General features: G+C 45.0%; 2 protein-coding genes and 1 pseudogene across 9 annotated transcripts in view; 1 reads left to right on the forward strand and 2 right to left on the reverse strand.

The window, feature by feature from the left end:
- SUGP2 (SURP and G-patch domain containing 2) overlaps nt 1–7,208 on the reverse strand; it is a 24,093-nt gene extending 16,885 nt beyond the window's left edge. For 3 of the 6 annotated variants that reach the window (XM_016210769.2, XM_016210768.2, XM_016210764.2), the window contains exons 1-3: nt 6,577–6,669; nt 5,420–5,551; nt 1,488–3,092 (exon numbers count right to left, since the gene is read on the reverse strand). In XM_016210769.2, the coding sequence (XP_016066255.2) occupies nt 1,488–3,092; nt 5,420–5,540 (1,726 nt within the window). In that variant the 5' untranslated portion in view covers nt 5,541–5,551; nt 6,577–6,669. Of the gene's footprint in view, nt 1–1,487; nt 3,093–5,419; nt 5,552–6,576; nt 6,670–6,864; nt 6,912–7,190 lie in introns of those variants that run through there. The other 3 variants (XM_016210766.2, XM_016210765.2, XM_087816832.1) reach the window with 3 other exon arrangements.
- Nucleotides 7,007–25,109, forward strand: part of ARMC6 (armadillo repeat containing 6) — a 24,265-nt gene continuing 6,162 nt past the window's right edge. The window contains exons 1-3 of one of the 3 annotated variants that reach the window (XM_016210770.2): nt 7,007–7,363; nt 12,291–12,453; nt 13,604–13,686. In XM_016210770.2, the coding sequence (XP_016066256.2) occupies nt 12,327–12,453; nt 13,604–13,686 (210 nt within the window). In that variant the 5' untranslated portion in view covers nt 7,007–7,363; nt 12,291–12,326. Of the gene's footprint in view, nt 7,364–12,290; nt 12,707–13,603; nt 13,687–25,109 lie in introns of those variants that run through there. The other 2 variants (XM_016210771.2, XM_016210772.2) reach the window with 2 other exon arrangements.
- LOC107535365 (ADP-ribosylation factor-like protein 2-binding protein pseudogene) lies at nt 18,710–19,172 on the reverse strand (annotated as a pseudogene).

A 25,109-nucleotide genomic window follows, 5' to 3' on the forward strand; every position in this document is an offset into this window, starting at 1 on the left:
GATGCAGTGAGAGCTGTAAAAACACAGGAAAGACTGGCCAGTTTTGCTCAGTGGTTAGAGCATCTGCCCAAGGGTTGAGAGTTCGATTTCCGGTCAAGGGCATGCACCTTGGTTGCAGGTTCGATCCTGGCCGGGAGACAACCAAGTCAATGTGTCTCTCTCACATCGATGTTTCTCCCCCTCTTCCCTCCCTTCCACTCTTCTCTGAAAATCAATGGAAAATATATCCTCTTGTGAGGCTTAAAAAAAAAAGCAAACACAAAACCAAAAAAACACAGGAAGGGCCTTTGACAATCCTGTCAAAGAGTAGGTGGTAGTATTTTCAGTATAGCAGGCTACACAGGCAGGCCCACCTGTCTACTAGCACGAGGGAACAGTGGTGGGCAACTTTAGATTATAGGGACTTTTTCCCTCCAGTATCATTGTTACATTAACTTTCTCCTCCACTGCTCTGGGGGGTATGCAGAAGAAGGGGCCCACTTCAGCCCTGAGCTGCTTCTGGAAGGCTTCCTCTCTGGGAGTAGCTGTGGCTGCCCACCTGTGGTGGGCCCTACCAGTACTAGTGCAGTTGGGGTTCCACAAGGGTGTAGAGGAGTGAAGAGATTCAGGAACAAATGAGACTTCCCCACTGGGTTGGGGCAATGGAAGTGGAAAACCATGTCAGGAGGAAAGAGGACATGACCACTACCTATGAGCATGAGCCCTGGGAGGTTTGGGCTGAGAGCAGTCATCCTGGGAGCTAAGGGAGAGGGACAAGGAACACCCAACAGCAAATCGTGTCTATTACCTCCTCATTGGCCTGCACCTCTCCATAAGCCAACTGTTAACTACAGGTTACCAGGTGTACCTAAGTGATGTCGACCTTTAGCCAGTCTAGAAAAGTGAGTGGGTGACTGTCACCTGGATCAACCTGGTTGATCCCTGTCAATTCCTCAAAATAGCTCAAGTACGGCCTCCCTTTGGCATTCCCAACTCCCCAGGCTGGGACCTCTTTATGTTCCCTTCATCCCAGCACAGGAGGGGCTGGTGATTTCTTTCCCTCAGGAGCATAGGGGTCTGCTTAGAGACAGTGCCAAGCATTTACTTTTCCTTCTAGGAATACCCAAGGGGGGGCAGCGGCAGTAGGAACAGGGTTTCTTAACTTTGGCTGCAGGACGGTAGAAATCCCCCAAACGCACAGGCAAAATTGTTCAAAATATATGTGCATTTTTGTGGCAAGGGCTGTGGCTTTTCATCAGATTCCCAAAGGAGTGTCTAAGGACTTCTGCGGTAAATGGAAGATTCCTCATACATGCTTATGGAATGAACGGCAGATAGGCATGTACACAGGCCAATGCGAGTTTTCTGCTAAAATTCTGATTTGTTTTCAGTTGGCTAAAGAATTTTTTGTAAAAATGTCAAAGAGAGTCAGAAATATTACAACGGTAAAAAAACACACGAAAAAGAAACAAGTCACAACAAGTAGAAACTTTTGCTGCTTTCCTTACCATCACTTAGACCACTCAGAGCCTTGGCCTGAATTTCAGGTTTGGTAGGAAGAACCGTTTTCTCATCTTGAGTTGGCTCAGGTTCGGCTTTCTTGACTTGGAGTGGACACCCACTGCTGACCAGCCAGGCCTTCAGGTGATCTATATACTCTCTCCCAAACAGAGTGGAGTCCTCAAAGTTTGGAAATGCGGCAGGAGAGGGAGCTATATCTTGGAGGCCGACAGCTTCTAATATTTTCTCTTGCCGGAAAGAAGAAGCCAAGGAGAATGTCTGTCCCAAAAGGGCCAAAGACTTCCGGCAGAGAGAATTGGTGGTCTCCAGGGCAACAGCCAAGTCCAGGGGGTTACTTAGGGTCTTCATTTTGACACTCAGTTCATAGGCATTGCAGGCCATGAGCAGAGGTGTGACACTCTTTAGAAGCCGGTCTTGAAGCCTCATTATGTACTTGTCAAAGGGCTTTATGACTTCAAAAAAGCAATTTTTGGTCTTCACAGCACCTTTGTCTAAAAGCATGTTTAAAAACTCATTATCAACTCTGGGTGTTTTCAAAGCAGAGTGCTTTAAAAATTTGATAGTAAAAAAGCAAAAATCTCTGTGCTCTGGTTTTAAGGAGCATTTAAATGAGGCAAGCATTTTAGCACAGGTTTCAGTTTCAAGTTCAAAGAGAGTCTGGAAAAGCTGGGAAAATTTAACATCATCTTTTATGGTGTGGAATCCTGCCCATTTGATTATTTCTATCCCAAATCTTGAAAAAACATCGGACTTATCAATGAGGTCAAAACTCATCTTTCTTCTTGGGAGACGAATGTCCTTCAGATTGAGCCCCAGAGGGATTTTCTGAGGGGGGAATTGGATATCTTCCGTCCCTGGGTTTGTACCTAGGGTCACATCAGAACTTGGGGTGGTTTTCTGGATTTGGTTAGTGCCCTGAGTTTTGGGAGTAATACGATTTATAGTGGGTACTTTTTTTGTGCTCATACTCCTCAGCGTGACAAGTTTCCCGACCCCTCCTTTAGGTGTAAGCAGGCCCTGAGACTCCCCCTTTCCTAGGAGGGCACCCTCCTGATCAACAATGTTTAGACCTCGGCCTCTGCCCTGGACTTGGCCACTGCCCCTGAGCACAGAGTCTGCCTCCCCTGGACGGTCCACGTCGTAATCCCGACTCTCTTTTTCCAAACACTCTTTCTCAATCAGCCTAGAGGACCCAAAGTCCCCTAGTAGTGAAGAAGGCCCAAAATTATACTCCTGTGACCAGGATGATTCTTGAGAAACTGGGTGGCCAAAGTCTTGTTCCCAAGAGCCACGGAGTGTAAATTTCCAGTCCGGAGAACGGAAATGTCCCAATTTCCGGTGGCCAAAGACCTGCTCTCGGGAATCAGGGTGGGAAAATTCTAGATCCCGGCCACATTCTTTGCGAAAGTAATTGTCTTCATTTACAGAAGGGTTGTTTGATCTGAAGGAAGGTCCTGGAAACACATCACCTCTCAGGCCTTCTCTTCCAGCATCTCGAGAGTGAGCTACGGATCCGCCCAGAGTATATCTGCTGTCACTGTGAATGTCATCATACATATCTGCTCTGACTCTTGGCAGTGTCCTTATAAGATCTGAAATAATCCAAAAGGAAACACAAAGGTACTTTAGACAAGAGGGTGCAAATGGACGGTTCACAGGTTACCAGCCAGCTGGAGCACTTTATCTGCCTGAGTGCATTTTATTTTTTCTAATTTTTATTTATTTATTAATTAAATGTTTTTATTGATTTACGAGAGAGGAAGGGAGAGGGAGGAAGGAAGAGATAGAAACATCAATGATGAGAGTCGTTGATTGGCTGCCTCCTGCATGCCCCCCATTGGGGGACTGAGCCCACAACTCAGTCATGTGCCCTGACCAGGGATCAAACCCTCACCCCCTGATTCATGGGTTGATGCTCAACTGCTGAGCCATGCTGGCCAGGCTAGGCATCAGGGTTTTTAAAAGGTCCCCAGATGATTCTAATGTGCAGCAAATTTAGGGAGATGTGGATGGAAGGAAAGTATGAGGTTAAGTCTGGTCCTCAAAGGAATACTGGAATAGTCTGAGTAAAATGGAAAGCCACAGATGGGCTCAGAGCAGAGAGATAATCTCACTGGCTACTGTGAAGACGATACCAAAAGGGATGAAAACAAATGTGGATGTTCCAGCAAGAAGTCCATTGGGATAACCTAGGTATTGATGACTACTGATGGTGTGGTGAGGGAGGTAGCATTTGAGATAGAGTGGTAGCTTGTTTCTGCACAACAGGATTTTCTGAAACCTTGTAAACCAAGGCATCAGAAAAGTGCAGAGTAGAACAGAGACAAAGTCCAACTGATGAACCATGCAGCTCTGTGACAAAGAGATGGTTCTAGAATCATCTAGCATCCTGCTTGGTTCCCAGTTCACCCCTCCCGAAACTTTCTTAAGATAGCAATGTACATATTGGTGTTTGAGTCTCTAGATAGAGGCCAAGATTTATGTCTCCACATACAGGGTGTCCCAAAAAAATGTATACACACTTTAACAGCTGATAGCTTATTTTTGAAAATGAAATGTATTTTAATAAACACTGCCTCTATAATTATTTAAAGTGTGCATATACATTTTTGGGATACCCTATGTACATATACATGCATACATATGTACATGTAAGTATGTGTCTCTCTGTGTGTATATATATAAGTACATAAGTATTGAGGATTATATATTGCTAAAAGAATTGAAGGATGCACAGATCACCATAAATACGGTTACTTCTGAGGGTTAAGTAAGCAGCTAAGAAGACTTTTACATTTTACTCTTAACTATTTCTCAAGTCTTCCAATCTTTTATAACAGGTACGTTTCTGTGCACTACTCATATAATTTTTGAAAACTCAATCACCTGGTCTCCAGGTCGAAAACATGTAACAACAGTTATCCCTACTGCAAGCACTTAAGACTCATTCATTCAATGCTAAGAATCCCTCCTCCATGCCAAGGCTGGCTCAGGGGCTGTGTAGCAGCAAATAGCACAGGCCCAGCGATGAGTCCTGAAGGAAACCAGTCCACAGCAGAGGAGTGAGCCAACAATGTACTTCCCTGAGGCCGGGAAGGGCAACCAAATCAACCTCAAGATCTGCTGGGGCTTCCTGGGGGAAGGTACCTGTGAACTGAGTCTTAGTGCCTGAGGGAATCAACCAGGCAGAGCTGGGATGAGAAGGGATTCAAAGCACAGACAGGTGGCACAGTATTACTGAAACATAAAGCCCAAGGCAAAGAGTAAGGGTTGGGAGCCTAGTGCGTGGTAGTAAGGGACCTCCATGTCATCCTGTAATCTGTGTGAGCACCGTTTTTTATTCTGCTGGAATGGTGTTTCAAAATTCTCCAAAGGGAAATGTTTTCAGGCATGGTCTATTCTCAGTAGCTCCATAGCTTCTTGCCCCACCCTCCAGTCTTGCACACATCACTGTTACCTGATGCTCCTGCATGAAGCAGGAAGCCCCAAGAGTCCAAGCAGGGCCTTGGCCCAGCAAGGTTGGCATTAATAGATCTGTAGTCAGGGCAGATTTGAAAGGAATGAAGCCAGAAGCTGAGAGACCATTCGGGAGGAGATTACTGAAATAATCCAAGTCAGAACTGAAAAGAGCTCAAACCTGGGTAGTGGTGGTGGGGATACAGCCAAAAGATTGATTCAACAACCTTTTTGTAGGTAGGAGAGGGTTTTGGGGGAGAAGAAGCTCCAGGTAATGACAGTATCTTCTTCTACACAGTGATTTAATACGCAAACCCAGAGAATACTTCATCTCCCTTTAACAAATAAGGAATGTAGCATCAGAAGAGTTACATAGTTTGCCAAAGGGACTGAAATCCTCCTGCTCTGACACTAAATGCCCTACTACCCCCCCCCCCCACTGGCCCCCAATTAAGCACTTTACCTTGAGCTTTAAATTGCAGAGCTTCACCTACAGCTTCACCACTGGGGTCCATGTGATATCGGTTAGCTTTTTCTTGTAATACAGCATCAAAAGTCTCCTGCGCAATTCGCCTTGCTGCCATGTTTCTCTAACCTGTAGTCAGAGGAGAAAAAACACTAAGAACGACAACTAATGCTCAGAGAGCCGGTTCTCTATTTCATCTAATCCTCAAAGTAATGATAATTCATAATCCAGTACACTACTTCAGAGAAAGGTTGTATTATTTCAAGGGGCCTCTGCTCTCAGGAAGCTCACAGGTGTTGGCTGAGGGGGAGCAAGATGAGCATGGTGATCTTGGGCAAGTTATTTTGCTTCTTTGAGCCCATTTCCTCAGAATTCCTTTAAAAGTTCTATGAAAAAAGTCCTTACCTCCTTGGGTTGCTGGAGGACTGCAAGAAGTAACACATAACTGAACATAACAGTGTAGGGGAATGGGAGCATAACCCTCTTACATGGTAGTTAGGAAAGATGTGACTGTTCCCATTTCCCAAACAGAGCCAAAAGGCTCTAAGAACCAACTCCCCTTAGAAAGAAGCCTGCTGGAGGAATCCCTGACTAGTAACAATGAGCTAATTGTGTAGGGAAGGGACTCCCATGATCTCCTTTACTTGCAACAATCCAGTGAAGTGGGTCCTGTTGTGAATGACATTAAACAGAAGAGGAAATGCGAGCTGCAGGCTAAGTGACTCAGGCAAGGTCAACGATCCAGGGCTGAAACCTGTGGGGACAAAGCCTGAAAACTAAATAGAAAAGGACTCAGAAAGAAGCAACACTGAGGAATCCTGTGGCGGCCAGTCCTTAACCACCAAGATATTCCTTCCAACTTGAAACCTCCAACCCAAGACCCAAGCCTGCTCCTGCCTTACAGTCTTCCTGATAACCATCACCTCCTTTTCCATCGTTTAGCCCTTTTCCTAGGGCGGCCCTTTTCTCTACTGGCAAAGGGAAGGTCCTCAGGCCAGGCGGCCCAGGACCAAATGAAACGACCTAACCTTTCTGTACCTCCGTTTTGACCATCTATGGAATGGGCAGCTAATGGTGGGGGCTGCTGTAGGGACTGAACCCGTTAAAAATGGCAAAGGGCCGGATACAGCACCCGGCCTCCGTGATCGTCTTACGAGAAAGGTCCCTCCGGGGTCGGGATGAATGAATGAGCGCGGGAACGAATGAACCCCTGTGGGTGAGGCCGACCTGCTCCCGGCCTCGGAGGACGAAGAAAAGGGGGCGTCGGGCCCGAGAGGCCGCAGACCGCCCCACCAGGCCGATCCACTGGGGACGCGGTCATCTTGCAGCCCGAAGGCCTAGCCCGCGGCGCAATGGCAGGGACCAGGGGCCCGCTTGGGGCCGAGCCCGAGCCCCCCGACCCTGGGGCCCACCCACCGACAACGCCCAGGCCCGGGCCTCACCCCAAGCCCACCGAGTGCAGAGTCGCCCCCGCCGACGACTGAAGCTCAGCCACCGCCTCCGCCGCCGCGCGAGGCGGGGTCATGCAAATAAGCCAACGGTCTCCGCAGCGCCGCGCCGCGCAGGCGCAGGTCCAAGCCGCGCCCTGGTGCGCAAGCGCACGCGGCCGCTACCGCGCCCTCTCCCACAGGCGCGCTTCCCGCTTCTTCAAGGTGGACGCCCCGGAGGCGAAAAAATTTCACTGTCGGAGGGCGGCGATAACAGAGAACATCCTGGAAAAAGTGGCAGAGACGTCGTCGCCGCGCACCTGTTTGCCTTTGGACTTTACCTGCGCTCGCAGTCACCCTTGGTCACTCGGGGAGCGGATCGACTAGCTGAAAAAGGCGGAGACGAGGCAGCGCCAGGGCGCCTGCGCGGTACGGCAACCAGAGAGGGCCAGAGGTGGCGCCGCGGCGGAATACAGACGCGAGCCCCACCTTTTCCCACGTAGCCGCGAACTCGGTGAGAAGCTGCAGCGCCGGGCCCCTCGCGCGCGGGCGGGGAGTGGGCGCCCCAGGGTCGGGCTGGTGACTGTGGGCACTTCTTGAGGTTTTGGGTAGTGACAGACTCAAAACCTCCTATTTCCCTGGCCTCCGCTTATTCATGCGCTGCCTGTGTACAGAGTGCCTGCTTGTGCCCCCCGGCCCTGTCCTAGACAGCGATGAGAAGGTGGAGAATAAAATGGATTGGGCCCAGCTCTCATGGAGATTGTTTCATTGGGGAGGCGGCTAGACAGTACAAGCAAATAAATAAACGAGCCATGCCGTTGTAGATAGAGATAATATTCAAATAATAGAGAGATGGAAAAGGAGATGAAGGATGTGCTTTGGCTAGTTGGGAAGGTTGAGAAAGAGGCAGGGAAGCACAAGTGAGGAGGTTTAGGTATGAAAAGAGCTGGTAAGGAGATTGGGTTTTGTTTTCAGAGGATTGGGACACCACTGCAGGATTCTGAGCAGGTGAGAAGGTGGTCTCTTTGTGGAGATGCTCAGGGTGTGGGGGAGGAAGCAGGGGGGCCACCCATTGCTGACGACGGAGGACGGTGCCTGAAACAGGTGGGTGTGGCGAATGGAGGAAGATGAAAAATCATTCAGTCTCTCATGCTTCCATGCACCATTTTCTTGATGAGCAGAACCCTGGATGTCAGATGGGGGCCTTGCTGATTCCCTTCCTGCCCCCCAACATCATGGACACATTGCGGAGGCTAGCCCCTCTTCTGGCCTGTGCTCTTCCCCAGGTGACTCCCAGAAGACTATCCTCAGGCACCATCTTTCTCATTTGCTTTAGGTTGATACTTTTGTCCCCCATCTAGCCTAGTGCTGACCTAGGAGATCCCGAAGGACCTCAGAGGTGGTCCCAGAGCCAGACACTGATCTCCCCAGCTCAGGGCTGGGCAGAGGGAGGTTCGTGGGGTGTGCAGAGCAAAGTCAGAGAGCACAGGCTCTATCTGAGTGTTTAGGGAAGGCTCTCAGGGGAGGTGTCCGAGGGGCAAGTTCCTAAGGGATACCCCAGCCTAAGGGATACCCCAGCCAAGAGGGTTCTGGGCTTCACACAGGAAATAATTCAGGATGTGAGCCAGATGAGCTTAAAGCAGAAGCAATTTTATTGAGCAGAGAGGATAAGCAAGAAAAACCATTCCACAGACAGAGTGGTGGACTCTCCTCACGAGAAGGAAGAGAGACTCCAACTGTCTTTAGAGGTTGAGTTTATATCTGTTTGTAGTTGCTATGATATTTTATGGTAAATTACTGGTATGCGGAAATAGAGAGTGGGGAAAATTTTGGGATTCACTTTAACCTTTACAAGGTATATTTTGTGGTCTGATTTTCTTTTATGGTATGGCTAAATGATAAGGTATGGGTGAGTAGATATTAATAAGTCATTGCAGGAATTTTTTTTTTCCAGAGGCTCTTCTTGGTCTCCTTGCATCTCTGGTCAGCTGAGTACTGTGTCAGACAGCATGTAACAGGCCCCTGACTTGACTTTGTTTGACTTTAGTTAATTTATGTAGTTCTCATGCCCCTCTCCTATATTAGAAGTTCCTCAGAGGACACAAGTGAAGGAAAGGTGAAGAATGAGGCAGGATGGCATGGTGGCCAGGCCTCTTAGTGCCTATATGACCTCTGGTGGGTTCTTCCCTCTCTAAGTTTCAGATTCCTCATCTGTAAAGTATGCATCTCCCCCACCCCCCTTTTTAAAATTGGTTTTAGAGAGAAAGGAAGGGGCGTAAAGAGAGAAACATCTATTTGTTGTTCCACTTATTCATGGATTCACTGGTTGATTCTTGTATGCTCCCTGACCAGGGATTGAACCTACAACTTTGGGGTATTGTGATAATGCTCTAATCAACTGAGCTACCTGGCCACCAGCCTGGACTCCCCACTGAGAAACTATCTCAAAACAGAAAATCCTTATTGTTTTCCTTCACCTTTGATCTTGAAAACCCTTAGCAACCCCTAAATAGACTCCCTGTTCTGGGGCAGAAGGAGTGGGGACTATCTGCAAGGGAGTAAGGTGGGTTGTTTGATGCCCTTCCACTGTCTACCTCCACAAATAAATTGTCCATATTACCTCTTAAGCAACAAAGGAAAGGAACTAATAAGTAATGTTTATTAAGCTCTTACTCTATGCCAGATCCTGTTCTAAGTGCTCCTTAGGAATTAACTGGTTGAATTTTCACTATAGCCCTATGAGGTAGAGTCTGTTTTTATCCCTGTGTCACCCATGAGGGAATTGAAGAACGAGATAAAGTGGAGGGCTTGTGATTTGAGTGCTCCCCCTTGCCCACCCCAGAGCCTGTCCTCCTACCCCCTGGAGTGTCTGCACAAACATAGGTGGAATATTCATATCCTGTGCCACCTCCACAAAGAGGAGCATGAGCCCAAATTTACACTTGGTCTTTTGCCACAGTCCAGTGCCCCTGTCCTAGTACCCCCCCCATACCTTTGTTCTCCTAACACACTTTCTGTGCTGTGTGATTCTAGATTGGACCCGGGACCAGAAACAAATTGTTTTAAAAGACCATTTTAAGATAATCAAGGAATTTGATCAGGAACCATTAGATCTAAAGCTGTGCTGTTTAATAAGTTAGCCCCAAATCACCTGTGGCTATTTACATGAAAATGAATCACAATTAAGTATATGTGCTGCTGAAGCGAGCACTACAATTAAGTAAAAGTACATGTTCATTTCCTCACACTAGCTATGTTTCAACTGTTCAGTCCTGCATGGACTGCACAGATGTATAACACTGTTATTGCACAAAATTCCACTGGACGGGTGGTCAGATTCAGGTCTGAGATTTTGGCGGAATGACTTCCCAGGTGCATTTCATTCTGGGCAGGAGGCAGGTGGTACTGAGTTTTTCTTTTGATGACATGAAGTCATGCAGTGGAAATAGGTACCGTGCACCTGATGTCAGGTTCCATATCAGTTTTACACCTCATGGTTTTGCAGCCTGAAGAGATCATTGTCTAGATCTGTTCTGTTTGGTCAGCTGAAATTCATCTATAAAGCAGAACTTTCCCTCGTCTTCTCTTTATAACTTGGTACCTACTTGTGTGAGGGAAGCAGGATAAACGCTGAATTCTTTACTTGCCAGTTTTCAGAAGAATGAGCTGGGGCGGTTTTAGTACTACTTATTATGAATGCACAGATTTTGATTTTGATATCTATTGGATTTTTTTTCTAATGTTCACTTGCCTCATCTTTGGGTGAGGCAAAGATGGGTGAGGATTTTTTTCTAATGTTCACTTGCCTCATTTTCACTTACCTCAGCTAGTGGATGCCCCTTAGGGTTTGCTCCCAAGTCCTTTGACATGACTTTAGTGTCTTTAGAAGCTTCCTTACATTCTCCTGTCACAAGATGCTCCCGGCTCCTCTGTCCTATTTCCTACCCAGACCTGTAATCAGCCATTTCTCCAGGAGCCCTGTTTATGGTAGCTAGAGACCACAGTTGGTGTTTGGAGTGCTTATTGCTGCTGTGGTGTCATTTTCTCTAGGCATTTTCAATTGATATAACTATAAATGGGGAGGGAGGTTGCTTAAAAGAATATATATCATAAGTTTGTATTGATACTACCAGTTCAAATTTAGGAATTATGAGTTTTTACTTCTTTGATTTTCTTATGTTAGAACTTCTTTTCTTTTATGTCATCATGCTGGTACCTAATGACATAAACCTTATTACTTATTTGCTACATCTATAATAGTTTCAGAATGATATTAATATTTCCAATAACATATTACTGAAAGCTATTGAAGATTTTCTTTTGTATTTTATACTATCCTTAGCGTGTATGTCAGTAAGAATGTATGGTCATATCACTGTGTTTTAAAGTCACATGAAGTGGTCTAATTAGTGCAGATACATTGTTAGATTCGTGGGCTTCGTTTTACTCTTGCTTTTTAAGGATTGCTTTTATTTTTATTTTGGCTTATTTTGATTTATTTGTTTTCCTAACCACATACAACATTTACATGGGTTCCAAATGCAAACCTGTAAAACAAGGTAAGGTCAGAGAGAACAATCCAGCCTCTAGTCCTGTCCTCAGCACCCTTTTCTGTTTCTCCTTACAAGTAACTATTTTTATTAGTTTTTTAATTTAGTCTTTTTGTTTATTTACTTTATTAATTTTTATTTTAAATTCTTAGTATAACAGTGCATTATTATAATATAATATTGCCTTATTTTATGGTTGCATATAATATAACTGTAATAAAGTGACATATAGTTATGATAGTCTATTTTACAATATATACTATCATAATCTTATATGTGATTATATTACTATATATCATTACGTATTATAATACTATTTTGTTATTTTATATAATATTGTAATCCTTTAACAAAAATATTATTAAACTATTATTTAACCCTTATTGTTATTACTTTTTATTATAAGGACATACATTATATTAACATTCTCCCTTTCTTTAAAAAATTTTTAAAAATTCTCACCCAAGGACATGTTTTTATTGATTTTAGAGAGAGAGGAAGGGGGAGAGAGAGAGAGAAATAAATTTCAGTGTGAGAAAGAAACATTGCATATCGGTTGTCTCCCATATGCTCCCTAGGATGAAGGCGCTGATCGGGATCAAACCCACAACCTGGGTATGTGCCCTGACCAGGAATCCAGCCAACTGAGCCACACCAGCCAGGACAACATTACTCCTTTCTTATAAAGTGTAGTAAATTGCCTGCCCTCTTTTGCACTTTTAAAAGCTCTAGGGATGTTGGGATATCACCTTATCCTGTCATCCAGGTTGTGAGAATTTTTCCAGGGTGTATGTACAGCTCCAGTCCCATTAGATGCTCCTTAAATGGTGGCCAGGCTCCCAACTGCCCTCTTGCCTTCAACAAAGCTTTCTTCTCACCTTAACCTCTCAGCTCAGGAGTGTCTGTTGGGCAGCCCATGAGGAAGGGATGAAGATGGCCTCCAGGCGCATTACCCAGGAGACCTTTGATGCAGCTGTTCGTGAGAACATTGAGGAGTTTGAGATGGGGCCAGAGGAGGCAGTGGCAGAGGCTGTGGAGCAGTTTGAATCACAAGGTAGGGTGGTATGGCTCAGTCTCATTGCTAGTCCAGCTGTTTACCCGACAGTCCCTTTTAGTCCACTGCTCTTAACATGTGAGAGTGCTGTCTTGCTGTGGCCCCACCTCACTTGGCATGGCAGTTCTGGCACCTGTACCCTCTCCATGCTCTGACCTGGGCAGACTGGCTGCTTCCTGCTCCTACCTCACTGGCGCCCACCCTCTACTTGCTTGAACTTTACCCAGATATCTGCAGGGCTGGATCTTTCGAGGTGGGTCTCATTTTATTGTCAGTTCTGTGAAGAGACTTTTCCTGACCAAGTCCCAAGAAACAGGGCCTCCTGCTTCCCTGCCCCATCCGCACCCGAGCTTGAGCTCCAGAAGGCATAAGAAAACACCTATCTGTAGAAACAGGTGTCATGCTCAAACCAGGCCATGGAGGGGAGTAGTTAAAAAGAGGTTGTTTGTAGTGGTGCAAGCAGGAGTTAGGAGACCCTACAGGCCAAGTAGGGACCTCTTCCACCCCAGCACAGGCCACAGCAGGGGACAAGGGTCATCAGACAAAGGCAGAGTCAGGGAGCTGGGAATGAACACCTGCCCTACCACTCCACATCAAGAGTCCAGCTCCCCACTGGCCAAACCCAGTGAGATGCCAGAGGGCAAGGGAGACCAGGTGTTCAGCCTCAGAGGTCAGAGGCTGGTGTCCAGGGCACAGAGTGGATATTAGACACTGGGCAGGGGCTGGAGGAGTACCCAGAAGTATCCTGTACAGTGGGCACTTCCTTTAGAAGTGCCAGTGAGGGCAGGGAGATAGTCAGGTTGAAGAATAATAGGAGCCCCAAGGGAGAAGGCTGTGGGATCCCCTCCCCTCTCAGCCCACAAGGCAGAATGTGCCTCTCACTGTGGTGATGGTGTGCAGCCTCCCTACTATTCTGCTCCTATTGACTGGACAGGGCTGAGGAGTAAAGACCCCTCCTTTCACCCCATACCTCCATATGGACATGGCTGTTAAGTCTGGCCTGGGTGGGGAAAGCGTGGGATAGGCACCTGGGCAGATCCCCGAAGTCCTCCTGAGTGGGTGGTACCAGCAGAAGGGACATGAGGTGTGACCCTGGCAGACCCGCAGGGATAATGGCTGTCACTTATTTTCTCACTCCATCCCCCTGCAGGGGTCGAACTGAGCAACATTATAAAGGTGGTGCCCAAAGTCTCTGCAGATGGATCACAGGAGCCCACACATGACATCCTGCAGGTAGGAGGGGGCAGCCCACATGGGCAGGGCTGACCCCTTACATGTGTGTTCCCATGTCACCTTGTAATGGTCTGTCAGGGGCACCTTTTCCCGGTTCCCACTTGGCAGATACAGGCTCTGAAAATCAGGGCCTGACCAGTGTTAGTAGGTGGGCCTGAGTTTGCAGCTCCCTGAGTCCATGTCTGAGGGTCTCTCTGGTGTGAAGGGCACCATGAAGGAGCCTCTTTCTGGCTTTCTGACCACCAGGTTTGCTCAGAGAGAATGGGATTGTTGTAAGGCTGTCACCTATTGAGTAGTGACTATTTAACAGCACATTACAGCCTTTCCCCTTAGCACTTAAACTGGCATTTAGAGTAGGTGGTGTTTTCCCTGATGGGGAAACAGAGGCTCAGAGCCTGCCCTGGCTCTCCAATGACCAAACAAGGAAGTATAGCTCACAGTGGTTAAGTCTTTTCCTTAAGGTCATCCATCAAACAGTGGTAAGCTGTTGTAAAACAGCAGAAGGTTCTAGTGTTTATTGAGAACAGGCTATGGACTCAGTTCTGTGCAAGGTGCTTTCTTTGTGCTATTTCAGTTATTCTCCCAAAGACACCTGCAAGGTTGGGATTATTATCCCCATTTTGCAAATGGTTAAGTTGAGATCCAAAGAGTATAAAATGACTCTCCTGGCAGCAAGGGAGTGTAGTGATAAAAGAAGAAGTTGGGGTAGACAGCCCTGGGTGTGATCCCAGCTCTGACTAAAGCAAGATGCTTGCTTCTCCCTTCCTCAGAGTCCTCACCATCTTCTGCTTTATAGAGGTTTTGTGAAAATCACCATATTGTTTTCTTTTGACTTTCTTTGCTACTAAGGGTGAATGTATTTTAAAATGAGCTTGTCTTGCCCTAGCCTGTTTGGCTCAGTGGTTATAGTGTCAGACTGTTGACCGAAGGGTCTTGGGTTCAGTTCTGGTCAAGGGCACATACCTCAGTTGCAGGCTTGATCCCTGGCCCCGGCTGGGTCAGGATATGTGCAGGAAGCTAACAATTGATGTGTCTCTCACATTGGTGTTTCTCTCTCTGCTTCTCTCTCCCTTCCACTCTCTCTGAAAAGCAATGGAAAAAATACCCTCGGTTGAGGATTAATAATAATAATAAAATAAAATGAACTTTTCTTCTGTTAATTTCTCTTTTGGGTGGTTTATCTTTTTTCTTACTGATTTGTGGATGCCCTTTTTATATGAAGGATCTCAGTAACAGTGATCTCTAACAGTCATTGAGTACTTCTGAAGTGTTCAGCATTGTACTAAATGCTTAAAACTCAATCTGTGATTAGCCCATTTTGCTGATCAGGAATCTGAGGCTTCCCAAGAATAATTGACTCACCTATGGTCACAGCCAGTGAGGGGCGGAGCTGGAACCCAGATCCACGTCCCTCTCCCAGGGAAGCCAAGCTCAGAGAATGACTTGGAGGTCTTCTACCAGCAGTATAGGAAACTCCTTGTTTGTTTACAGCCTTTGCTCTTTTTTTATTCTTAATTTCATTCTTTACTGCAGAAAAAGAATGTGAATACGTCCTGGCATAAAAAAGTCAAGCAATACTCAAGCATTTATAGTAAAATTTGAAACTCCCTGTCCTATACATCTACCAGCCTCCTTCTCACCCTTTCCTGGGAGTGGTGCCACACACATTGGAGTTCGACTCTCCCAGCCCTTGTTCTCACTTTGCAACTTAACCAAGCTCCTCTCACACACCATGACACCATTGAGCTCTTGCTTGCGTGTCGTGGTTCTAATGCTTGAAAAATGCTTATCCGAGGAGGGAGAAAAAGTCAACTTTGTGATGCCTTTTGAAATGAACCTGCTAGAGTTATGAAGTTTGCTGCAAACAGACTTGTAAAAATAAAACCAAGATGAAGGCTTAGAACTCTCTGATTAGAAAGTGAGCCTGGCTAGTTTTATATGTGGGAAGTTGCAAAAATAAGTCAGTCACAGAGAGAATGACCCCCACGGTTGGTGGACAAAGCTCTGTCACCACGTTGAGTTGTCATATGTGGAACACAGCAGGCTCTGTCACCTCCACATTAGCAACTGGCTCTGCTCAGCCAGCCTGCGGGGTGTTGGGGTTGCATGCAGCACCTAGGAACCGTGAAGACAACCCCCTTAGCTAGCTGACTCAGAGACTCAGCATTATGATAAGATCCAGGACAAGAAGAGATTTCCTGTAGATTTAATGGATACCAGTGTGCAAATATTAGTCATATTCTTTTCCTCTCTTATCTGACTAAATATAGAGTAGTTATAGCTTCAGTATTATGTGTTCTCAATGGCACTTATGTCATATGCTTTCCAAGTTACTTATAGGGTTCCTGCTAAAATCCCACCACCTCTGTTTTTGTTTTTTTGTAGTAAAATATACATAACATAAAATCTACCATCTTAACCATTTCTAAGTACACAGTTCAGTGGCGTTAAGTACATTCACATCATTGTGCAGACATCACCACCGTCCATGTCCAGAAATCCTTTATCTTCCCAAACTAAAACTGTCCCCCTTAAACATTAACTCCCCTTAAACATTAACTCCCCCAGCCATGGCCGTTGGGACCCACCATTCTACTTTCTGTCTCTGAATTTGATTACTTTTGGAACTTTGTGTTAAGGGGAATTTTGCAGTATTTGTCCTTTTGTGTCTGGATTATTTCACAGAGCATAATGTCACATATATCTGTGTTGTAGCATGTGTCAGAATTTTCTTTCTTTCTATGGCTGAATAGCATTCCATTGTATGGATGGACCACGTTTTGTTTATTCATTCATCCATTGATGGACACTTAAGTTTTACTTCCACATTTTGGCTATTTTGAATAATGCTGCTATGAACATCGATATACAAACATATCTTCAAGACCCTACTTTAAATTTTTTTGTGTGTGTACCCAGAAGTGAGATTGCTGGGTCATACTGTAATTACATACTTAAAAAAATTTTTTTAAAGAGTTTTTTATTGATTTTTAGAGAGAGAGGAAGGGAGAGGGGGAGAGAGAAACATCCATGTGAGCCTGGCTAGTGTGGCTCAGGGGTTGAGTGTTGGCCCGGGAACCAAGAGATCATGGTTCGATTCCCCGTCAGGGCTCATGCCTAGGTTGTGGGCTCAGTCCCCAGTAGGGGATGTGCAGGAGGCAGCTGATAAATGATGATGTTTCTCTCTCATTGAAGTTTCTATGTCTCTGTCCCTCTCCCTTCCTCTCTTTCTAAAAATCAGTAAAAAACATATTTTTTTAAAAAAAGAAAGAAACATCCATATGAGAGCAAAACATTAATTGGCTGTACCCTGCACGCCCCCACTGGGGATCAGGGATCAAGCCCATAACCCGAATCAAACCAGCAACCTTTCAGTGCACAGGATGATGCCCAACCAAGTGAGCCACACTGGCCAGGGCATATACTTAATTTTTTGAGGAACCACTAGACTATTTTCCAAAACAGCTACACCTGTACAAGGTCTGCAATTCTCCACATCCATGCCAACACTTGTTATTTTCTGTTTTCTTTTTTTTAGACTTACGATTCTTGCAAAACACCTCAAATTTTTCTCATGGTACAAAAGTGTTTAATAGGTGCCATATCAGTACAGAAAACACGATCTGTAGCTTATCCATTAAAAAACAGAATAGCCGCCCGGCCAGGCGTGGCTCAGTGGTTGAGTACCAACCTAGGATCCAGGAGATCGAGGTTTGATTCCCTGTCAGGGCACATGCCCGGGTTGCAGGCTTGATCCCCAGTAGGGGGCGTGCAGGAGGCAGCCGATCAATGACTCTCTTGTCATTGATGTTTCTCTCTCTCTCTCTCTTTCTCCCTTCCTCTATCTGAAATCAATAAAGATATATTTTTAAAAAACATAAAACAATAGCCAAGTGAAAAGTCAATACAGATTCTTATTTTTCCTTAAAATAAAATCTAAGGTACACATTGGAAATTAAACTGTTTTTGTTTTTTCTTTCTAGAGATGTGACATCCATGTTTTCTGGTCAGTAATGTCCTGTCAACCATTGTGCTAAGCCAGTGTACTAAATCAAAGCAGATTCATGAGCAGCAAAGCTGTTTGCTGTCTCCTATTCCTGCTGAGCTAGACTAGCAGAACACTGTCTTGGTAAGGAGATTTTGATATGAAGAAGGAATTGCAAACCCTCTACCCCAACAGAAAACCTAATGAACTGATTTATACAGAAAAAGTTTAAGCAAACCTGCACAAACACTTAATATGCTGTAATAAAAGGAGAAAATAATACCTTTAGTCTGCTTCCAGCATAAGCACACATTCACTGGTGCTCAGTAAAATAGGAACGCCAACATAGAAAACATTTTCACTTTCATAGCACTGACAACTAAAAAGCACACAGCATATAATATATTGATCTTGAAGTGGGTAATCACGGAAGTTCCAAGATTATATCCACTAGGTTAGCCTGAGTATTCATCTGTTAAAGTATTTTTTCAAAAATGCTTAAAAGAGAGTTCTAGAAACAGTGGGACTACATCAGGACCAGCAGAAGACAGCGATGCAGGGACTGCAGATGTAAGACTAGGAATTGACTTTAACATGTAGCTTTTAGTAAAGGACATCTCTCTCAGTTGATTCCTACAGCCAAGACTCACTGTGACAGGCAGCTGGCTTGCGTAACACCCTAGGTAAATGCTTCCCAGTAAAAACCCTATTGAGGCTGAAGGACTGAAACATCACGCTCACACATGTATGCTAGGGAAGGCCCCCTAGGTGGATGTGGACTTACTGCAGAGGAGCCTGACTCAAGCCCCGAGAGAGAGGCCCACTTAGAGAGGAGTACTAGGGTTACTGAACACAAAGGTTTTCTGAAGAAATGGGTCCCAGGAGGGTCAGGTAATTTTTTTTTTTTTTTACCCATCAATACTTGAAGAGTTGCAGAACAGAGCCAGCCTCTCCAAAATCTATTCTGTCATTAGATGAGGTCTCTCCCAGGACACCGCTGCAGATGTCCAGAACAATCTCATTGCCTGGAGGTGGGACCTAGTGCTGAAGATTGTTCTGTGAAGCTGGCATAAAGGATGATTTGCATAATGAAGTTACCAGTAAACCACTGCTTAAGTCCAGTCCTGGCTTTCTTTTTTGGCTTTGTAGTCCAGAAACATTTCTTTAAAAGCCAGAAAAATCAGTAAACATGAGCAGCATGTTGAATATGTCAACAGCAACTTCATCTTTATGGTGTTATAAAGTTGTGAAGGCTGCTATGTTAAATTGAGTAATTTGTTCCAGCAGCTGTTCTTCCATATAATTTTCTATCAAAGAAATATATTCGTTTAAAATAGGTGTGTAGGTGACTATTCTCCTCTGTGTCTTCAAACATCTGTTAGTACTTGTCCATGAAATTTCTCTGTAATCACTGGAACTAGTCACCCATGATAATGTCTTCTAAATATCCAACCACAACATCAAATTCTGCACCAGAGGTGGAAGAGGAAGATAGTGTGAAGCTCTTTCTCTAGAGCAGAGGTGGGGAATATCTGGCTTGTGGGCCATATACAGTCCACGAAATCATTTGGTCTAGCCCTGCCAAGGCCTCACCAAAGAGAAGCAGTACCAGCTCACATTACAGGTGAAGTAATTAAGTGTTTGACCAAATATAGCAAGCTAATATTTAAGTTGATAATTTTGTATGGCCCACGAATGATGTTATAAATATCCAAATGGCCTTTGGCAGAAAAAAGTTTCCCCTCCCCTACTCTAGAACGTCCATTGCTGCTGCTGCCACTTCCACCCCATGTGGGTCCAACCTCCATTCTGCACCATAGAGCCCCAACTGGAACAGGGGAGGCCTTGCTGCTGAGGCCACGGTTAGGTCATGGCCCAGCCACACACCAGCTGGGCCTTTCTGCCCAGCCAGGCCTCTGCGTGAGTCGTTGCAGCCGCTGTGTGGGCCTGGTGTAAGTTTTGCAGCCATCAACCTCTGGGCACCATGCCACCTCTTTTCTGTTGTTTTGATAGTAGCCATCCTGAAGGGTGTGATAGTATCTCATGGTTTTGATTTGCATTTCCCTAGTGATTAGTGATGTGTGGAGCACCTTTTCCTGTGCTCCTAAGCCATTTGTGAGTTTTCTTTGGAGGAATGCCTGTTTAAGTTACTGCTCTGGTTTTAACTTATTTCTTAATCTGTTTTCATTATAACATATACTTAGTTAAGTCCACAAATCTAGCTCAGTGAGGGTTGGCTGACAGGCACCCTTGCCTTTCAGGACATTTGAGCAAAATCAAAGCCCTTTGGGCTGATGGTGTCTGTAGAACTGTGCTCACTGGGTGGAGTACAAATGATTTCAGAAGCTCCAGGCGCACAGGTTCGTCTTTTTTTTATTTAAAAAAATATATATATCTTTATTGATTTCAGAGAGAGGAAGGAGAGGGAGAGAGAGAGAGAGAAACATCAATGATGAGAGAGCCATTGATCGGCTGCCTCCTGCACACCCCCTTACTGGGGATTGAGCCCTCAACCCAGGCATGTGCCCTGGCCAGGAATTGAACCACCATCTCCTGGATCATAAGTTGATGCTCAACCACTGAGCCATGCCGGCCAGGCTGTCTTTTTTTTTAGATTGAATTTATTGGGGTTACATTGGTTAATAATAGGTTTAAGGTATACAGTTCTGTAATATATCATCTGTATATCATATTGTGTATTCACCATCACAAATCATGTCTCTTTTCCCCTCTCCTGCTTTCACTCACCCCCATTTCCCTCTGGTAATGACCATACTGTTGTCTATGAGGGGTTTTTGGTTTTATTTTGTTTTGTTTTTTTAAATATCTCTTTATTGATTTCAGAGAGAGGAAAGGAGAGACAGAGAGAGAAACATCAATGATGAGAGAGTTGTCATTGATCGGCTGCCTCCTGCACACCCCGACTATGGATCGAGCCCGCAACCCAGGCATGTGCGCTGACTGGGAATTGAACCACGATCTCCTGGATCCTAGGTCGATGCTCAACAGCTGAGCTATGCCCGGCTAGGCCTATGAGGGGTTTTTGTTGTTTTTTCCTTAATTCCTTCACCTTTTTCACCCAGCCCCCCCCATTTCCTCCCCTCTGACAGCTATGAGTTGTTTCTATTTTGTTTGTTAGCTTATTTTGTTCATTAGATTCCACATATAAGTTAAATCATATGGTATTTGTCATTCTCTGACTTAATTTCACTTAACGTAATATTCTTCAGGTCCATTTATGCTGTCGCAAAAGATACGGTTGCCTTCTTTTCTGTGGCTGAGTAGTATTCCATTGTGTAAATGTACCACAGCTTTTTAAAAAAATATTTTTTGTTTGTTTTTGTTGTTTTTTAATTTTTTTTTAATTTTACTTTATTTTTCAACTATAGTTGACATACAGTATTGTATTAGTTTCAGATGTACACCCCAGTGATTAGACATTATAAAACTTATTAAGTGATCATCCCGAAAAATCTCATACCCGTCTGATACCATACATAGTTATTAGAATATTATTGGCTATATTCCCTATGCTGTACTTTACACCCCCATTACTACACTATAACTACTAATTTGTACTTCTAAATCCCTTCACCTTTTTTGCCCATCCTCCCAACCCTCCTCCCATCTGGCAATTGTCAAAATGTTCTCTGTACCTATGAGTCTGTTTCTGTTTTGCTTGTTCATTTATTTTCATTTTTAGATTCAGTTGTTGATAGATTTGTATTTATTGCCATTTTATTGTTCATATTTTTGGTTCTTTTTTTTATTCTCCTTCTTAAAGAAGATCCTTTAACATTTTATGTAATACTGGTTTGGTGGTGATGAATTCCTTTAGCTTTTTCTTGTCTGGGAAGCTCTTCATCTGACCTTCAATTCTAAATGATAGCTTTGCTGGGTAGAGTAATTTTGGTTGTAGGTCCTTGCTTTTCATCACTGAAAATTTCTTGCCACTCCCTTTTGGCCTGCAAAGTTTCTGTGGAGAAATTAGTTGACAGTCGCATGGGCACACTCCCTTGTAGGTAACGAACTGCTTTTCTCTTGCTGCTTTTAAGATTCTCTCTTCATCTTTAACCTTCGGCATTTTAATTATGATTTGTCTTGGTGTGGACCTCTTTGGGTTCATCTTGTTTGGGACTCTGTGCTTCCTGGACTTGTATGTTTATTTTTTTCACCAGGTAAGGGAAGTTTTCTGTCATCATTTTTTCAAATAGGTTTTCAATATCTTGCGCCCTCTCTTCTTCCGGCATCTCCATGATGCAAATGTTGGTATGCTTGAAGTTATTCCAGAAGCTCTTTACACTGTCTTCATATTTTTGGATTCTTTTTTCTTTTTGCTGTTCTGATTAGGTGTTTTTTGCTTCCTTATATTCCAAGTCATTGATTTGATTCTCGGCATCCTCTACTGTTGACTCCCTGAAAATTATTCTTCATTTCAATTAATGTATCTTTCATTTCTGACTGGCCCTTTTTTATGTTGTTGATGTTCTCACTAAGTTCCTTGAGCATCTTATAACCTTTGTTTTAAACTCTGTATCTGGTAGTTTTCTTCCATTTCATTTAGTTCTTTTTCTGGAGATTTCGCCTTCACTTTCATTTGTGACATGTTTCTTTGTCTCTGCATTTTGGCTGCTTCCCTGTGTTTGTTTCTGTGTTTTAGGTAGATCTGCTATGTCTCCTGGACTTGGTAGAGTGGCCTTGTGTAGTAGTTGTCCTGTAGGGCTCAGTGGCTCAGCCTCCCCAGTCACCTGAGCTGGGCACTCCAGGTGCACCCCTGTGTGAGCTCTGTGCACTGTCCTATTGTAGTTGAGCCTTGAATGATGTTGGCATCACTGGGAGGGATTTACCCCAGGCCAGTCAGTTGCGAGGATCGGCTGCAACTACAGTGGAAGAGCTGCTGTGCAGAAGCCAATCGTATGGAACAGGAATTGTTTTAGTGGGGCTTTAGTGCTCACCGAGTCCTCTCCTTGAGTGTGTTGCTCATGGAGGTGGTAGGGTTGTAATCTGCAGTGGTCTGAAGCTGACCAGGAGGTACAAAGCCAGCCTCTGCCTGTGCCCTGCGTGGGGCCACTCAGCACGAGCTACAGAGCCATCTGCAGATGGCTCCTGCTTGTGTTGGGCTTGGAGGTGCCCAGGAGAGGCCAAGCTGTGAACCAAGGTGGGCTGCTGCTAGTGCTGTGCCTGGGGCCACTTATTGAGAAGTATGGGCACGTTGTGGCCAGCTGCTGCTGCTTTGAGAGATTTTAGGAAAGTCCAAAGCATGAAGCAAGAGAGGCCAGTTGTATGGAAAAGCCACTAGAAATGGCTTGGATGAGCCTGCAAGTAGGGAGGGGCGGGGTCTCAGGTAATCAATTACCAGGGCAAAAAGCGTGAACCAGGTTGAAAAGTGTGAACCAGGTTGATGGAGATTCAGATATGGTGCTTGCCTATTGGCTTTGTAGTGGGGAGGGCTCAGCAAAGGGACAATGTCCTCTGTCAGCACTTCCCTCCGTCTCTTGCCCTGATTCTAGACAAGTTAGTTCCTCCCTGTATGTACCTGTTTTCTTTCAAACTGCTACCCCAGTGCTGGAACTCAGAGGGAGTGAGTCCGAATAAGCCTGAGCCCTTGAAGAGGAATTGCCTAGGACTCCAGCAGCCTTCATGTCACTCAACCTCAATCCCTATTGGTTTTTACAGCCTGAAGATATGGGGACTTCTCTTCCCAGCACTGGAATGCTGGGCTGGAACCCCTTGCTCCTCAGGAGAAACCTCCACAGGCAAGATATTCCTCCCAATTTTAAACCCCCACACGTGGGTGTGGGACCAGCTGGTTCCATGACTCCACCCTACATCTCCACCCCTCCTACCAGTCTTGATGTGGCTTCTTTTTTTTTTCTTTTTTTAAAATATATCTTTATTGATTTCAGAGAGAGGAAGGGAGAAGGAGGGAGAGAGAGATAGAAACATCAATGATGAGAGAGTCGTTGATTGGCTGCCTCCTGCACGCCCTCTTACTGGGGACTGAGCCCTCAACCTGGGTATCTTCCCTGACTGGGAATTGAACCCCGATCTCCTGGATCCTAGGTCGATGCTCAACCGCTGAGCCACGCCTGGCTGGGCTTGATGTGGCTTCTTTAATTCCCTAGTTATAGGACTTTCATTCAGCCAGATTTCAGGTGGTTCTGAATGATGGTTGTTCTATAGTTTAGTTGTAATTTTGATGTGGTTGTGGGAAGAGGCAAATATCGCATCTGCCTACACCACCATCTTGACTGGAACCTAAAAATATTTTTTGAATATGTTTTTTGTTGATTTTAGAGAGAGAGGAAGGGAGAGAGGGAGAGAGAGAAAAACAAAACAAAACACACCTATCAGCCATCTCCTGCATGCCCCCTACTAGTGTTTGCGCTTGCAACCCGGCCATGTGTCCTGACTAGGAATCGAACCAGCAACCTTTTGGTGCACAGGATGATGCCAGCCAACTGAGCCACACAGGCCAGGGCTTCTTAAAAAATATTTCTATTGATGTTTTATTTTTATTTTTTTTAAGAGAAGGAGAGAAAGAAACATTCATGTGAGCGTAACATTAACTGGCTCCTACATGCCCCCTATTGGGGACCAAGTCTTCAACTTGAGCATGTGCCCTGACCTGGAATTGAACCAATGACCTCTTGGTTCATGGGCCTATGCTCAAACACTGAGCCACACCAGGTGGGCCATTTTTAATTTTTTGAGGTTACTCCTTACTGCTTTCCACAGTGGCTCCCCCTGCCTGCATTCCCACTAAGTGCATGAGGGTTCCCATTTCTCCACATCCTCACCAACACTTGTTTGTTGATTTATTGATGGTAACCATTCTGACAGATGTATATGAGTTTGTCTTAAGATTTCTGCTCAGGCAGGCACTGAGGTCATGGAGTTGAATAGCAGCTAGACTTGTCTGTCCTGCTCAGATTGTTTTCTTTCATTATTATTTTTCCCCCAGGCACTTAGAGTTAAATTTGAGTGAATCAGCTGTGCATATAGTGTGGTTTTATTTGGCAGATGCTTGGCAAATATCTGTGGAGTGAATGAGAGAGACAAACAGGAGACATGGTGTGGGCAAGTCTAGTGAAGGTGACTTTCACCTTTGGAGAGCTGGCCATTGGAGGGTGCATTGGTTAGTTATGGATGCATAAGAAGCAACCCCAAACAACAGCCATTTTATTATTTCTTATAATTCTACTGGGTTGACTGAGTTCAGCTGGATAGTTCTGTTTGTCTTGCTTGGAGCCTCTTAGACGCAGTGGCAACCAGGACTGGAATGTTGAATACATTGCACTTGTATGTGTGGCTCTTTGGCAGGGACACTGAGAGGGCTGAGCCTCTACTTCTGTGTGACCTCTGAAGCTCAGGGCTCCTAAAAGCACAGATGTGGGAGCTTACATGGCTGGAACTGGCCAGTGCAGGCCCAGACTGC

This window comes from Miniopterus natalensis, chromosome 4, assembly GCF_054644295.1.
Source record: "Miniopterus natalensis isolate mMinNat1 chromosome 4, mMinNat1.hap1, whole genome shotgun sequence".
Classification (NCBI taxonomy): domain Eukaryota; kingdom Metazoa; phylum Chordata; class Mammalia; order Chiroptera; family Miniopteridae; genus Miniopterus; species Miniopterus natalensis.